The sequence below is a fragment of the Abramis brama genome (assembly GCF_963993115.1).
Source record: "Abramis brama genome assembly, chromosome: 8".
Lineage (NCBI taxonomy): Eukaryota > Metazoa > Chordata > Actinopteri > Cypriniformes > Leuciscidae > Abramis > Abramis brama.
The window spans coordinates 6,543,480-6,559,009 of record NC_139970.1 but is presented as its reverse complement, the minus strand read 5'-3'; the positions used below and the strand labels follow the sequence as shown (position 1 = coordinate 6,559,009).

The 15,530-nt window shown below is 44.4% G+C and overlaps 1 protein-coding gene across 1 annotated transcript in view; it reads right to left on the bottom strand.

The window, feature by feature from the left end:
- LOC311087811 (prostaglandin F2 receptor negative regulator-like) overlaps nt 1-15,530 on the bottom strand; it is a gene marked incomplete at its 3' end in the record, with an annotated part of 76,686 nt that overhangs the window by 10,869 nt on the left and 50,287 nt on the right. Inside the window, exon 3 of the mRNA XM_084121282.1 lies at nt 569-988. Within this exon, the coding sequence (XP_083977408.1) occupies nt 569-988 (420 nt within the window). The remainder of the gene's footprint in view (nt 1-568; nt 989-15,530) is intronic.

Genomic DNA, 15,530 nt, shown 5'->3' with positions numbered 1-15,530 from the left:
TAATGTGTTCGAACAAACCAATTTAACTTCAGTTTGGTATAAATACAACATGAATGGGATATGAAGAATTTATTGAAGAGCATTTTTTCATATATTAATTTTAAAAAATATATAAAAAATATAGTTAATTACACATTTTATATGAATGGACTATTTTAAGCAGTGTTTTTTATCTTACACTGACCCTGAATCTTTTTCAAATGAACATTAAAATCATAGTCAGTTCCAAAGTATTTTTCATAAGTCCCTATATTGAACTTTAACCTTTTAAAGGGCACCTATTATGCAAAATTCACTTTTACATGGTGTTTGAACATAAATGTGTGTTGCCAGTGTGTGTACACAACCACCCTATTATGATAAAATTCCAAGTGCTTTTTTTTGCAGATTCAGGGCAACGTGACATTAATTTGCACAGACCCCTCCCACAGCTGGCGGACACTGCTATAAATATTATAATGTTTTTTTTTTAGTCTGTTAAGACATGTATATGGCAACATTTTACATATTGAAATAAATTAAAATGCTCTATGTAACAAATAATGAATTATATAATATTTTGACTCACCTGTGGGCGTAACCACGACCTTCCCCATCTCCTCAGACTTCTCCTGAATCTTCCTCCAGTTTCTTCCTCCTTCTCCCTGCCTCACCCACTCCTGGACCGAACACACATACTCCCCTTGGTCTGACGGCTTCGCTCTCTTCAGGACTAGTCCGTAAAATCCCCCTCCTCGAAGGTCCAAGCGAAGCCCCCAGTCTGTGTAACGCTGAATGTAGTTGCTTCCTACTTTGATCTTATCATCCGGCCCGAATGTCATGATGTCCTCCAACGGGCCGGAGCCGGTTCTCCTGAGGGCCCAGGACACAGAGAGGAAGGTGTGCTCTGTGAAGCCCCGTATCGTCTTGCACTGAAGCTCCACGGATTCTCCCTCAGACACCGCTGACTTGGGAATGGCTGGAGAAACCTTCAGACTGTCCACGATCACTGGACACAACAGAGTACACTTTAAAGCAGGCAGGGGAAGGTGTGTCAAAAGGGTTTAAATGGTGTCAAAGTGTGTCAAAGGGTTTAATGTGTTCGAACAAACCAATTTAACTTCAGTTTGGTATAAATACAACATGAATGGGATATGAAGAATTTATTGAAGAGCATTTTTTCATATATTAATTTAAATATATAAAAAATATAGTTAATTACACATTTTATATGAATTGACTATTTTAAGCAGTGTTTTTTATCTTACACTGACCCTGAATCTTTTTCAAATGAACATTAAAATCATAGTCAGTTCCAAAGTATTTTTCATAAGTCCCTATATTGAACTTTATCCTATAATCAACATGTGAGTGCTACAGAAAGAAGACTGTCATGACTCTGAAGTGCAAAATCTATCCCAAAATGCCTAAAACAAAGAGAGAATGGTTACTAATGCACTTCAAGATCTTCTTGCCTCATACAGGGTGTGGCAAGCTGGATGAGGATGAGAGCCGTGGAAACAGAGCGAGGCCGGGAAAGATTGCTAATGAATGACACCTGAGTAGCACACTAGTCTTGAGTCCCATGGAGGAGTTAAGGATAAGGAGAAGTGATGACAGTAGAGAGAGAGAGAGAGAGAGAGAGAGAGAGAGAGAGAGAGAGAGAGAGAGAGAGAGAGAGATGCACAGACATCTGGGGCTATATTCACAAAAATGTTAAAGCTGAAAGTTGTTCCTAATGCCGAAATTTAGGAGCATCTCTTAAAAATTAGGGGTGTGTCACGCCTAATTATAGGACTCGTAAAAGAGTAATTCACAAAGCATTGTCATGGTAAATATAGCTCCTAAACCTAGGACAGCCCCTGATGACTTCTAAATCCCTAAGACAAAATCAGAAAGGATTCTAAGCATGTCTGCAGTTGTCAATCCGCGTCGCAAAATAATCAAGCGTGGCGTCAGTTCTGGCAGGTCACGTTAGTCAAGCTCGCATCAGCTGACTCTCAGCTGATCCACATCTACCTATAGGAAATACCACACCTATCACTAGCTGCGTTTACATGGACACTTATAATCGGATTGACGGCTCATTCGGACTAAAAACCCTTCATGTAAACACCGTAATCTATCCGATTGAGCTCAATCCGAATGAAATTTCGATCGGATTGAAAGGGGTGGTTTATTCCTTTTGTAATATGATCGAGAGAACATGTAAACACTTGATCGGATTGAAAACCGAAACTGAAAGGACTACGCATGTGCAATGACGTTAACTAGCGTAATGACGTATGACGCGCGGAACAAGCTGTTCTTCCTGTTGAATAAAGTGTCATATTAATAAGTTTCCCGTCATTCTAAATTCTCATTTCACTCGCACGTCTGTGAAGGGAAGCAGGACAACGTCCCACCAGTCCTTGTTTTGGATTCTCATCCACAGACGACTGGTTTTTACGGTGGCTGAGAGAGCTCAACGCGCTGCAACTGAAGAAAACACATGCAAATAGAAAAAACACCCGCAAATTAAGAAAACATCTTCATCAGTTTCACAACACGTGTGCTCCAAATACTCACAACACAACCAAATACAGAAACGCGCTGCAAATAGGACAGAACACAACGGAAATGTTTCCGGGGAACCCAATAAGTGACGGACGGACGGCTGGGATGTGCTTATTGCATAGACAGTATAAGAAGTGGACAGAGCCCATTTTTAGCGATTTTTTAGTACTTACGTTCCTGACGCGTGGGGGTACCAAGTCGCGTTTTTGAGAGCTCTCTTCAAGACCGCAGATTTTCATGATTTAAACTAATTTACTCCACCCGAATTGAAACGATGAATATATGATACTTAAACCAGCAATTCTGCAGCCGCCGACCTCTTCAAATCCTATAATATCAGAAAAGCCAAAGGAAGATGAGCATAAGTATTGTGCAATGGATGTAACTTTGCAGTCAAAGCGGGAACGCGGACCAGACTCGACGCCGCCAACCCCAAGTAAGACTTTAAAAGAAAAGAAAGCTAAGCCAAACATTGAGAGCGGTCATCCTCAAGCTTCAAATAATTATATTTTGGAAGCAATATTGGAGCTGGGAAAACGTGTTACTGGAATCGAGTCGCAGTTAGGAGACATCAAAGAACAAAACCGACAGAACACCGCCATGATTGCTAGTTTAACCAAGACCGTGCAGTTCAACTCGGAAGAGTTAAATAAGATTAAGAAGAAAGTGTTGGAATTGGAGAGGGCTAATAGCCATTTACTGGAGGAAAACAAAGAATTGAAGAAACAAGTGATGGAACAGAAACGATATAGCATGAGTCCGTGTCTCCGAGTGAGGGGGCTAAAGGAGAAGAAAGATGAAAACCTCAGAGCGACCGTCATTCCCATACTGAAGAAAATTGCCCCAGAATATGCAGCAGACATGGAGCGCGCGGTGGATGTTGTTCATAGACTTGGCAAACAAGAGGATAACCGCACCAGGCAAGTCATTATCCTGTTTGCATTGAGACATGTGAAGGATGAAGTTTGGCTGAAAACCAAAGACTCGCCAATATGCAGAATGGAAGGTATCAGCTTTGCGGAGATGTTACCCAAAGAGGATTTGGAGGCATGAGAGCGTTTGTGGCCGTTGGTTGACCAAGCAAGAAAAGCGGGGAAGCGAGCCTTTTTCCGGGGGCCCTACGCGTACATTGATGGACGTCGTGTTGAGGACAACGGGCTAAAGACTTCTTCAGGATGATATAACTCTTCTGGGCTGAAAAGTGGACTCTTTTTCGGGGGTCGTGCGTGCACTTCGATGGACGTCGTGTTGAGGACAACGGATTACAGACTTCTTCAGGATAAGACTATAAAGGTGGAGATTTCATGAGCGGTTTGAGAGCTCTAACATGGAGCATTTTTATTTTATTTAGTAGCACAGTCAAAAGTATCTTAAATTATTATTATTTTTTATTTTATTATATTTTTTTCTTTCTTGATAGTTCATGTTTAATGTTAAAATTTCGTTTGGTTCATTAAATGTTAGGGGCTTGAAAGAACTCGTTAAACGAAAGGCATTGTTTTTATTTTGTAAAGGGCAAAAATCTCATTGTTTTTTTTTGCAAGAAACTCATTCCTCAGAAGCTGATGCATCGTTCTGGTCGAATCAATGGGGCGGAAAAATCCTGTTCAGCCATGGTTCTTCAAGATCCGGAGGAGTAGCGATTTGTTTCAATAACTTTCCTGGAGATGTTATCACACATCGGACTGATACAGAAGGACATTGGTTGACAGCTGTGGTGAAAATTGAAGGTTCTCTTACGAGAGGTTCTCTCGTATTGCGTAAGTTGCTTACGCTACGGGAAAGTCTTCTTTCTTCGAGATCTGAAGCCAAAAATTATCCTTAATTTTGTATTCATTGTCAACGCAGTGCGGCAGCCGGCAGACCAAGGCAGGCTGTATAAGCGTGCTCATTGGCTGCTCGGCGGCAACTGCTTAAGCCTATCAGTGAGCCTCGTGAAACGTGGCCTCCAATGAGGGCGCTTCGCGCCCTCCACACCCTTCTAACCGTCAAGATGGGTGTGGCCAGAGTGTATATAACGAAGGCTCACAGGCTGAATATCTGATTTTCTTGTCTTCAGCGAAGCTCTTCGCATCGCTGGATCTTGAGAGCCGCCGCCGTTGAAACCAGCGACCAGCAAGCCTAGGACAGCGCCTGAAGAAGCCGGCCGCCTTCAGCCATCCGTGCCTGCTACGCTATCCGGCGACATATCCTTTTACTGCTGTGTGTGTTCGCCTACTGCGACACATACTTTCTCTCATTCTAAAAGAGCACGAGGCGTTTTTCTTAAAATGCCTCGTTTTTTCCTGCGGCTTGTGCCGCGAGCACGCCGCCACCGCACTCTCTACGGGCGGCTGCCCCGAGTGCGAAGAACTTTCAATGTCGACCCTGCGGGCTCGACTTGAAGTTTTCGACCAAGCTGTCGTTCTGCCTGTCCCTGCCGGGCCGCGCAAGAAGAAGCGCCGCTCGCAGAGACCACCGGACACTGATGTGACTGAGGAGCTCGCCGGAACTTCTCCCTCGAGCTTCTCTCTCGCTCGCTCTCTCCGCCCCCCCTCCCGGCCGTTCAACCGCCGGCTCTCGCCCGCGCCGCCGCCGCGTCAGGGGATGAGGCGAATGAGATAGATACACTCCCTCTGTTCGAGCCGCGCTACTGCGCCGCTCACAAGGGATGGCAGAAGTGGACGTCTCGGAGCGAGCTTCCTTTCCCTTTGTTCGAGCCGCGCTACTGCGCCGCTCACAAGGGATGGCAGAAGCGGACGGTCCTGGAGCTCTCTTTACGTTACAAGAAAGCTACTCCGTCCTCGCACGTCACTCACCGGCGAAAGGAGAACAGAGTGTTTTCGTCCCGCCCTGGCCGGACCTACCTCCATTCCTCACACATTTCTCAGTCCCCTCTTGAGTTCAGGCGACTGGAATTGTTCATATTGCAGTATACGAGCCTGTTATAAATACACGCACGCCTGCAAGCAAACGCCGTCGCAAGACATGACGCTCTTATATGCTCGCTCTAACCGAAAGCTAATGTATTCTCCCCTGTGGCTCAGTGGCAGAATCTCAGGCTTTTGCGGCAGGGATTCGGGTTCGATCCCGGCTCTCGCGGCAGATAAAAATGTATGCTGTTCGCTTCTCCAAGCTCGCGGCAAGCTTTTCTTATTTACAGAAAGCGAACCCGCTCTCCCCCTTGTTGGGCCGCGCAGATTGCGCCGTTCACAAGGGATGACAGAGCGGACGGTCACGAGCAACGTTCAGCGCGCGCGCCTCACTCACCGGCGAAAAGAGGAGAGAGAGTGTTTTCGTCCCGCTGTGGCCGGACAAACCGCCAATTCTCACACATTTCTCAGTCCGCTCTTAAGTTCAGGCGGCTGGAAATATTACTATTGCAGTAAACGAGCCTGTTTTTATTACACGCACGCCTGCAAACAAACTTGAGGTCGCTCATTTATATGCTCGCGCTAACCGAAAGCTATTGTGTTCTCCCCTGTGGTACAGTGGCAGAATTATAGGCTTTCGTACCAGAGACCCGTGTTCGATCCCGGCTCTCGCAACAGATCAAATTTATGCTGTTCGCTTCTCCGAGCTCGCGGCCAGCTTTTCTTACATACAGAAAGCGAACCCGCCTCTCGCACCCCTCCTACTCATGGTGCTCGATTATTATTGAGCCTCTATACACGAGGGAAGAAAAGACGGTTAAGTCCCGCTGCGGTTGGACCACCGTCAAAGCTTCACGCTCTGTCAGTCCCCATTGCCATGGCTACTGCAGATGTTTACCTCGCAGCCAACGAGCCGGTATATCTACCCGCTCGCCTTCCGCGCAACCACCGTTCTCACGGCGACCCAGAGAAATCTCAAATGAGCATAATGTCTGGTTGCACGGCTCACGCCGTATGTGTTTCAAATGCAGTGAATGTGCCCACGTTTCCGTGTTCACCCCTGCACACAAGCACTATAAATCCCGTGTCTCTCACAGAGCCCACTCTCATAAAGCAGGCAGAAGCCGCTCGAGTGTTAAAAGTAGGTCACGTGTCCACCTCCCCGTGCCCACACCTACTCACTGCCCGCTCTGTCACACGGCCTCTCACGACCGGTCATGTTTTAAATGTAAGTCCTGTGCGTTTTAAATGTAAGTCCTGTGCCCGCCCTCGAGCGCTCACACATACTAACAAACATTTCGCCCTGACGCCGCCCTCGCGCGTCGCGCCTCACACTGTATGTTCCCCGTCCAAAGCCACTGGGATACTGTGTGTAAAACGGCCAGCTATCGCTGCATGCGAGCCGCCGTATCTAAGCACCAAGAGCGCGCGCGCTGCGCCCGCGCCTCCGTTTCGAGCTCTCGAGCCCGCGACGCGCGGCAATCAGAGCTCGGAGGCCATTCTGCCCCTGGCTGCACACGCGAAAGCGTGGGAAGCTATTCCAGGCGCGTCAGAATGGGTGCTAAGCACAGTAAAACAGGGCTATACTCTGCAGTTCGCTCGCCGCCCTCCGCGCTTTCAAGCGCGTACCGAGACCAGAGTGAATGGGGAAGTAGCACATCTACTTCGAGCAGAAATAGCTACACTTCTGTGCAAAGGGGCTATAGAACCGGTTTTCCCCTTCTATGAGCGTGTCGGGCTTTTACAGCCGTTATTTCCTCGTTCCCAAGAAGGACGGAGCTCTCAGACCAATTTTGGATCTGAGACGTTTGAACAAAACTCTTATGAGAAGACCGTTCAAAATGCTCACAACCAGGCAAATTCTCGCGCAAATTCGCCCGAGGGACTGGTTTATATCTCTCGATCTAAAAGACGCGTACTTTCAGATCCAGATAATACCCCGTCACAGGCCAGTCTTGAGATTCGCCTTCGACGGTCAGGTATATCAGTACACCGTCCTGCCTTTCGGCCTGTCGCTGGCACCCCGTACATTTACGAAGTGCATGGACACGGCTCTCGCTCCCCTGAGGGGTCGGGGAATGCGAATTCTGAACTACTTGGACGATTGGCTAATTCTAGCACAGTCAGAGGCCGAACTCATCGCCCACAGAACAGTGCTTCTAAGCCACCTGGACAGCCTGGGGCTCACGGTCAACTGGACCAAGAACTCATTAGTGCCCAGTCAATCAACCTCTTTTTCTGGGTTTGGATCTGGACACTGTGGCAATGACGGCCCGCCTGTCGACACAGCGTGCACGCTGCATTCGACGCCTAGCCGCGTCTTTCCAGCCGGGCAGCACCGCACCTCTCAAGACATTTCAGAGGATGCTGGGTTGTATGGCTTCAGCTGCAGCAGTGCTTCAGCTGGGTCTGTTACGTATGCGCCCGCTACAACGCTGGCTGAATGCCCGAGTGCCTCACAGAGCCTGGGCTTCCGGCGGCATTCGAATCAGAGTGACTCAGAGCTGCGTTTCAGCACTGAAGCCCTGGTTAGCGGCCGACTGGTACCAGCGGGGAGTGACAATGGGAGCCATCTCACACCGCAAAGTTATCTCGACGGACGCTTCCACCTCAGGTTGGGGCGCTCTTTTCGAGGGCAAACCGGTCTTTGGCCTGTGGTCAGACCAGGAGAAATGCCTCCACATAAACTGGAGATGATAGCGGTCGAGAACGCGCTCAAGCGCTTCCTCCCATTTATACAGGATCACCATGTGCTAGTCCGCTCGGACAACATGTCAGTGGTATCCTATGTGAACCGACAGGGCGGCGTCAGATCCAGAAACCTGTGCAAGCTGACAGAACGCCTTCTCGTGTGGGCTCACCGCTCGTTGCGCTCGCTGAGAGCCGTGCACGTGCCGGGCCACCTGAATGTCGGTCCAGACAGACTGTCCAGAGACATCATTCCCCCGGGAGAATGGTCCCTGCACCCCCAGACAGTCCAGTTTCTCTGGCGCCTATTCGGCAGAGCGGAGGTCGATCTCTTTGCGTCAAGAGACAACGCTCACTGCCCGAAATTTTTCTCGAAAAGCGAGGATGCGCTGTCCCAGACATGGCCCAGCCTCCCGCTGTACGCTTTTCCCCCGATCAGTCCAGTTTCTCTGGCGCCTATTCGGCAGAGCGGAGGTCGATCTCTTTGCGTCAAGAGACAACGCTCACTGCCCGAAATTTTTCTCGAAAAGCAAGGATGCGCTGTCCCAGACATGGCCCAGCCTCCCGCTGTACGCTTTTCCCCCGGTCTCCCTGTTACCACAGGTCATTGCGAGGATCAGGGAAACGCACCACCCAGTGCTTCTTATAGCCCCGCGTGGGGAGAACCAAACCTGGTACCCAGAGCTGGTGAGGCTGTCGCACTCATCCCCATGGCCGATCCCCGTGAGAAAGGATCTCCTCTCTCAAGCCGGTGGATCGATCTGGCATCCCCATCCAGAACGATGGTCTCTGCATGCATGGGTAATCAACGGATACCCGTTGACCTGCCAGAAGGGGTCGTGAACACGATCACGCAGTCTAGAGCCCCCTCCACGAGACGGCTCTACGCGTCTAAGTGGTCGGTGTTTTCTAAATGGTGCGCTACTAAGAGCTTAGATCCACGTGCATGTGGGGTCCCACGTGTGCTCTCCTTCCTACAAGAGCTGTTGGACAAGGGCAGGTCCCCTTCCACGCTCAAAGTGTATGTGCTTATTGCAGCGTTCGCTGAGACGACGCGCGGCCAGACATTAGGAAGGAACGAGCTTATTATCCGCTTCCTCAGAGGAGCCAGACGGATGAATCCCCCGCGGCCCCCCTCGGTTCCTATTTGGGATCTGTCCTTGGTCCTGGAGGCCCTGAAGGCTTTTCCCTTTGAACCGCTTGAATCTGTGGATTTAAAGTACCTTTCGCTCAAAACCGTTTTTCTGATAGCTCTGTCTTCAGTAAAACGCGTGGGGGATTTGCACGCGCTATCTGTTAGCCCTGCATGTCTTGAGTTCGGACCGAACGACTCGAAAGTCATTCTCAGACCGAGACATGGTTACATCCCCAAAGCGATTGGAACCCCTTTTAGGGCACAAATTATTTCCCTTTCGGCTCTGCCAGCATCCGATAATGGGGACAGTGATAACCTCCTATGCCCTGTCAGGGCGCTGAGAGTTTACATCACGCGCTCCGCCGCTTTCAGGCGTTCCGAGCAGCTCTTTGTTTCCTTCGGCGGGCGCACCAAGGGTCTCGCCGCCTCGAAACAGGGCCTGTCCAGGTGGATAGTGGACGCCATTGCAGCAGCTTATGCCTCCAAACACCTGCAGTGCCCTCTGGGTATCAGATATTTCTGGCATGTTACTTAGGGTGAAGTGTTTTATACTCAGACCGGCTGGTCCGCTCTGTTTATCATTCCCCGTTACGCGCTGTTTACCGGTGCTGGCCCGCGCTGCTGGCCGCCCGTCTTCCACTCTGCTGCGCGGGGGGTTATTCTCTTCGTAAAAGACCGATGATGTCGCTCTTTTCTTCCCCTAATGTGTGCTTATGTACTGTGTGGGCTCGCGCTGCCAGCCCCACTGTTTTGCACTGATATATACTTATAGACCGGCGGCGCCGCTCTATTTTATACACTGAGTGAAGTGCTTTGTACTGTGCTGGCCCGTCTCTCCGACCGGCCACCTGTTCCAGCAGAATGTTTTCCCCGGTCTCCCTGGGTTTCAAGTGCTGGATGCTCGGCGCGCACGGCGTTGACAATGGGATCCCGTAGCGTAAGCAACTTACGCAATACGAGAGAACCTCTCGTAAGAGAACGTACTCGGTTACCTAATGTAACCTCGGTTCTCTCTAGAAGAGGGAACGAGTATTGCGTAACCTGCCGTGTCGCGCCACGAGCTTTTGCGCTTCAGACTACGAAAACCAGATATTCAGCCTGTGAGCCTTCGTTATATACACTCTGGCCACACCCATCTTGACGGTTAGAAGGGTGTGGAGGGCGCGAAGCGCCCTCATTGGAGGCCACGTTTCACGAGGCTCACTGATAGGCTTAAGCAGTTGCCGCCGAGCAGCCAATGAGCACGCTTATACAGCCTGCCTTGGTCTGCCGACTGCCGCACTGCGTTGACAATGAATACAAAATTAAGGATAATTTTTGGCTTCAGATCTCGAAGAAAGAAGACTTTCCCGTAGCGTAAGCAACTTACGCAATACTCGTTCCCTCTTCTAGAGAGAACCGAGGTTACATTAGGTAACCGAGTACGTTCTTTTATAATATTGTTTAACGTATATGGGTATAATAATGATAAACAAAATAAGTCAATGCTAGATGATATAACAAAGGTGATTTCTGAGCTTAAAGGTCGATATCCTACAGATTATATTTTATGTGGAGGGGATTGGAACATGACTCCAAATGAGTGGCTTGATAGGTGGCCAGCTAGAGTTGGAAAACCCCAATATAATATCCTAATTAATAACTTTATGGCTAATAATAATTTTAGTGACATTTGGAGAAAAATATACCCAGGAATAACAGGTTTTTCATGGTTTAGACCAAATGGAAGTTGTAAATCTAGGATTGATTATTGGTTGGGTACTGACAATATAATGAGTCATGTTACAAAGACAACTATGTCAAATGCACCTTTATCAGATCACTGTTTCATAGAACTAGTATTAGAACCTACAAATAAATCAACATATAGGAAAGGCTTTTGGAAATTGAATGCCAAATTATTACAAAATGAAGAATATTGCAGTAAAATCCGAGAATTAATTACTGAAATCCAAAATGATGACGCAATTATTGGTTATAGTAACAAATGGGAATTCATCAAATTCAGAATTAGAGAAGTCAGTATTCAGTTTAGTAAAGTACTAGCCAAAAAAAAGAGTTGGAAAGCAAATTATTACAAGAAATAAAGACATGTTGTAGCAACACCAATTTAACCTCGGAAGAAAAAAGCAGACTAGTCGAATTGCAGAACAAGTTAGATCAACATTATCTTGACAAAGCACAGGGAGCCTTCGTGAGATCGCGAGCAAGGTGGATTGAATCAGGTGAAAAGAATTCCTCTTATTTTTTATTATCTAGAAAAAAGCCGACAACAAAAAAATTGCATCTCTAGTCTCTTAGTAAATGGTGAGGTAAGGAAAGATTCTAAAATCATAGAAAATGAAATCTACATGTTTTATTCTAAATTATATTCTTCTCAGTTCTCGGAAGTAGACTGTAATAATCTCTTTCAAAATCTTTGTCCACTAATCCCCCAGATTGATTTATCTTTTAAAAAGATCTGTGACTCTGAACTTAGAATTGATGAACTAGACGCAGTTCTTAAGAATATGGCTTCAAATAAATCCCCGGGATCAGATGGCCTCACAGTTAATTTTTATAAATATTTTTGGGATGATTTGAGAATTATATTATTTGAAGCGCTAAAAGAATGTATAGTTAAGAAAGAATTGATGACTAGCATGAAACAGGGTGTAATTACTCTGATTCCAAAGCCGGGGAAAGACAAACGGCAATTAGACAATTTAAGACCGATTACGCTATTAAATGCAGATTATAAAGTATTTTCAGGATCCATTGCATCTAGACTTAAAAAAGGGATAGCAGACATAATAAGTGAGACACAGTCAGGCTTTATAAAAGGAAGAGTCATTCATAATAACATCAGACTTGTTATGGATTTATTAGACTATAGTGATTTAATTGATGATGATGGTTTTATACTCTTCCTTGATTTTTATAAGGCCTTTGACTCTGTTGAGCATGAGTTTATTTTAAAAACACTTCATTATTTTGGTTTTGGTGACAAATTCAAAGATATTATACATATGCTCTATTCTGATATAAATAGTTGTGTGTCTTTGGGACACGGGACTTGTAAAAGATTTAATATTGGTAGAGGAATAAGGCAAGGATGTGGAAGCTCTCCCCTGTTGTTTATAATGGTGGCAGAAATTCTGTCTATTTTAATTAAGAACAGTGTGATAGAAGGTCTGAATTTGATGGGCAAACAAATAATTATAAGTCAGTTGGCTGACGATACAACTTTGTTCCTTAAAAATGAGTTCCAAATTCCCATAGCATTACAAGCTATTAATATTTTCTCAAAAGCCTCCGGACTTCAGTTAAATTTAAATAAATGTGAATTATTGCCATTAAAAGACCAATTTAGGCAATCATTATATAACATAAAGGTAAAAAAAGAAGTCAAATACTTGGGTATTGTGGTGACTTAAGACAAAACGATCTCTGAAAAACGAAACATAAAAGATAATGTTGATAACTGCAAATCATTTCTAAATAGATGGCTTCAAAGAGATCTTTCCATTTCTGGTAGAATATTGTTAACTAAAATGGACAGTTTATCTAGATTAATATATCCAGCTTACTCCCTTCCAATAACACCCCAAATAGTTAAAACTATCAACAAAATAAATTTTGATTTCATATGGCAGAATAAATGTCATTATATAGCCAAGCAGGATTTAATTAGAACTTACGAGGATGGAGGTGGGAATGCAATAGATTTTGATTGTATGAATGGTATGTTGAAAATTAGATGGTTAAAAAACGATATTCAAAATCAAAATTCATTGTGGTCTTATATTCCCAATTGGATTTTTGAGAAAGTAGGCGGCATTAGTTTTCTTTTAAAATGTGATTTTGATTTTAAGAAGCTTCCTATAAAACTTTCAGACTTCCACCAACAGGTCCTTCTGTATTGGAAACTAATATTCAAGCATAACTTCACACCACACAATACACCAATTTGGAATAATAGGTATATATTGGTAAATAGAAAATCTCTTTTTATTTCAGAATGGTTCTCTAAAGGTGTCTGGGCTATTTCCCACTTCATGAATGGGGAAGGAAATGTTTTACAACATGTTGAATTCTGTGACAAATTCCAAATTAGTTGTACCCAAAAGAAGTTTAAACAGATCGTGAAAGCTCTCCCAGTATCACTTGTAGCTATGATTAAGCAGGATATAATGTATTCAAAAGTCACTCCTACCTTAAGACAACTTTACATTAATGGTATTAATTTTCAGAATTACAAATGTAACAACAAATTTATAAGAAACAGTTTACTTAACTGCCAAACAAGTTCTCTCAAAAGAGATTATATTCTCAAAGACTTTGGAAAGGAGATAATAAAAAAGATTAGATGTAAATACTTAAAATTCCCAGTCCCACCAAAAACAAAAGAAATGCAATTTAAAATTATAAACAGGATTTATCCAACTAATGATTTCTTAAAACAGAGATTTAAAATGGATGTAGGAAACTGTAGCTTTTGTGAAGATGAACCCGAAGATTTGGATCACCTTTTTTGTTTGTGTAAAGTTGTACAAAGGTTTTGGCAGGACCTTCAACAATTGTTCATCTCCAAAGGAATTCAGATGATGAATCTAACAATTAATGATATAAAATTTGGTATTTTTCGCAATGATCACAATGATTTTGGTATTAACAATGTCATTTTGTTAAGTAAACATTTCATACATAAATGTTGATTTTTCAAGATAAATCCTAACTTTACGCAGTGGAGGAATGAGTTGAAACTTTTTTATAACTCTTTATTATTGATTAATAACAAGAATGCAGTGAAACTGGGTTCTTTTATAAACAATCTTATTGAATAATTGCCCTTTTGATTCATTTTCTTTTGAATATGTAAATGCCATTTTTGCCATTTATAATATGCTCCCTGTTCTTTTATGTATTTGTTTTCTAAGACGTGCACAGGTTGTAGTAAGACTTTTACATTGTACCTGATTTGTTTGTATTTGCTTTGTTAAAAAAAAAAAAAAAAAAAAAAGAAAAACGTTCCTGACGCGCAGACTCAAACAGAGCTTGACGACGCAGATGTCACGTGAGCAAACCATCTGTCTTCTAGTAGCTGTGCCAAGAGAAATCTGAATCATTCCCTTCCGAAACTTGCAGAGACGGAGAGCGTGAGTAGGAGCTGTCTATGAGCTAGGAGCAGGAGAAACTTTTGCTAGGTATTCTGATTAATTATATTGTCATTTTGCCTCCACGTCCCCCCGATTGCCCGCGAGCTTCTCCTCCTGTCCATACGGTAATCTCTCTACTGTGCGACAGAGAGACGCGTGGTTATGACACAATCGTTAGCCTACTTTTACAAAAACTGCTTCTACGGGGCCGTAACGTAAGATACAAGGTAATGGAGCATTTTATACATTGTCGTGTTTCTTTAGAAATAAATAATGGACAAATGGAGTCTTTAAACGCCTCAGATGTAAAGTTATTCGCTGTCAAAGTGACGCCAAAATGAATGGGAGTCAATGGAATGCTAACAGCAGGTGAAGTTCTGCTACAAGATGGTGGCACGCGGCCGGCTTCAACTTCCGGTTGACTTCCTTCCCGCTTGGCTTATAGAGTGCCGAAGTTATGACGTCACTTTGTAGGCCAAAACGCGGAAGTGAGTTAGCATTTTAGCACTACCGGTTCCCTCGCCCTAAAGTCTATGGGTTTTTTGAATGGGTTTTTGCTAAATCGCCTGAAATAAGGTCTGTGGTTAAAACAAAGCCTCTAAATATTTTCACGTTTTGATCTATGACATAAAACACACCAGTTATAACCTGCTTGTGATTTTTTAAAACTTTATTGTGTCTTAAAAACGGTGGTTGCTAACAAGTTGCTAAAAGGGACTACATCCTTTGGCGGGGACTTTAGACGTCATCATGACAAACATGAAATCTCTCACGAGCCCGCGTTTCAGCTTCACGGTCTTAGAAGTTTACCTTTCAGTTAATATACATAACGTTATTTTTGTTTTGTCCCGAGATGCAACCACAAGTCATCGAATGAAATCTCGTTTGACCATTTTCCGTCAGATGTTACCCATCGGAGACTCTGGGTTCGTGCCAGATGGAGTAAAAAAGGCTAGCAGTAGCAAGAATAAGCGTTTTTCATAACCAAATCAACAGCTAAAATACCTTTTGTCTTTCTCTTAAAATATCTAAAAGCTTGTTTACTTTGCCACTGTTTAATAGATTAGATCCGCTGCAGTTTTATTAAAGGCTAACGTTACGTTGAGAAATGTGTTTAATTAAAATATTCAAAATAATACCTGGTTTATTGACTTTTATTGTAACTTGTTTGGATATAATTAT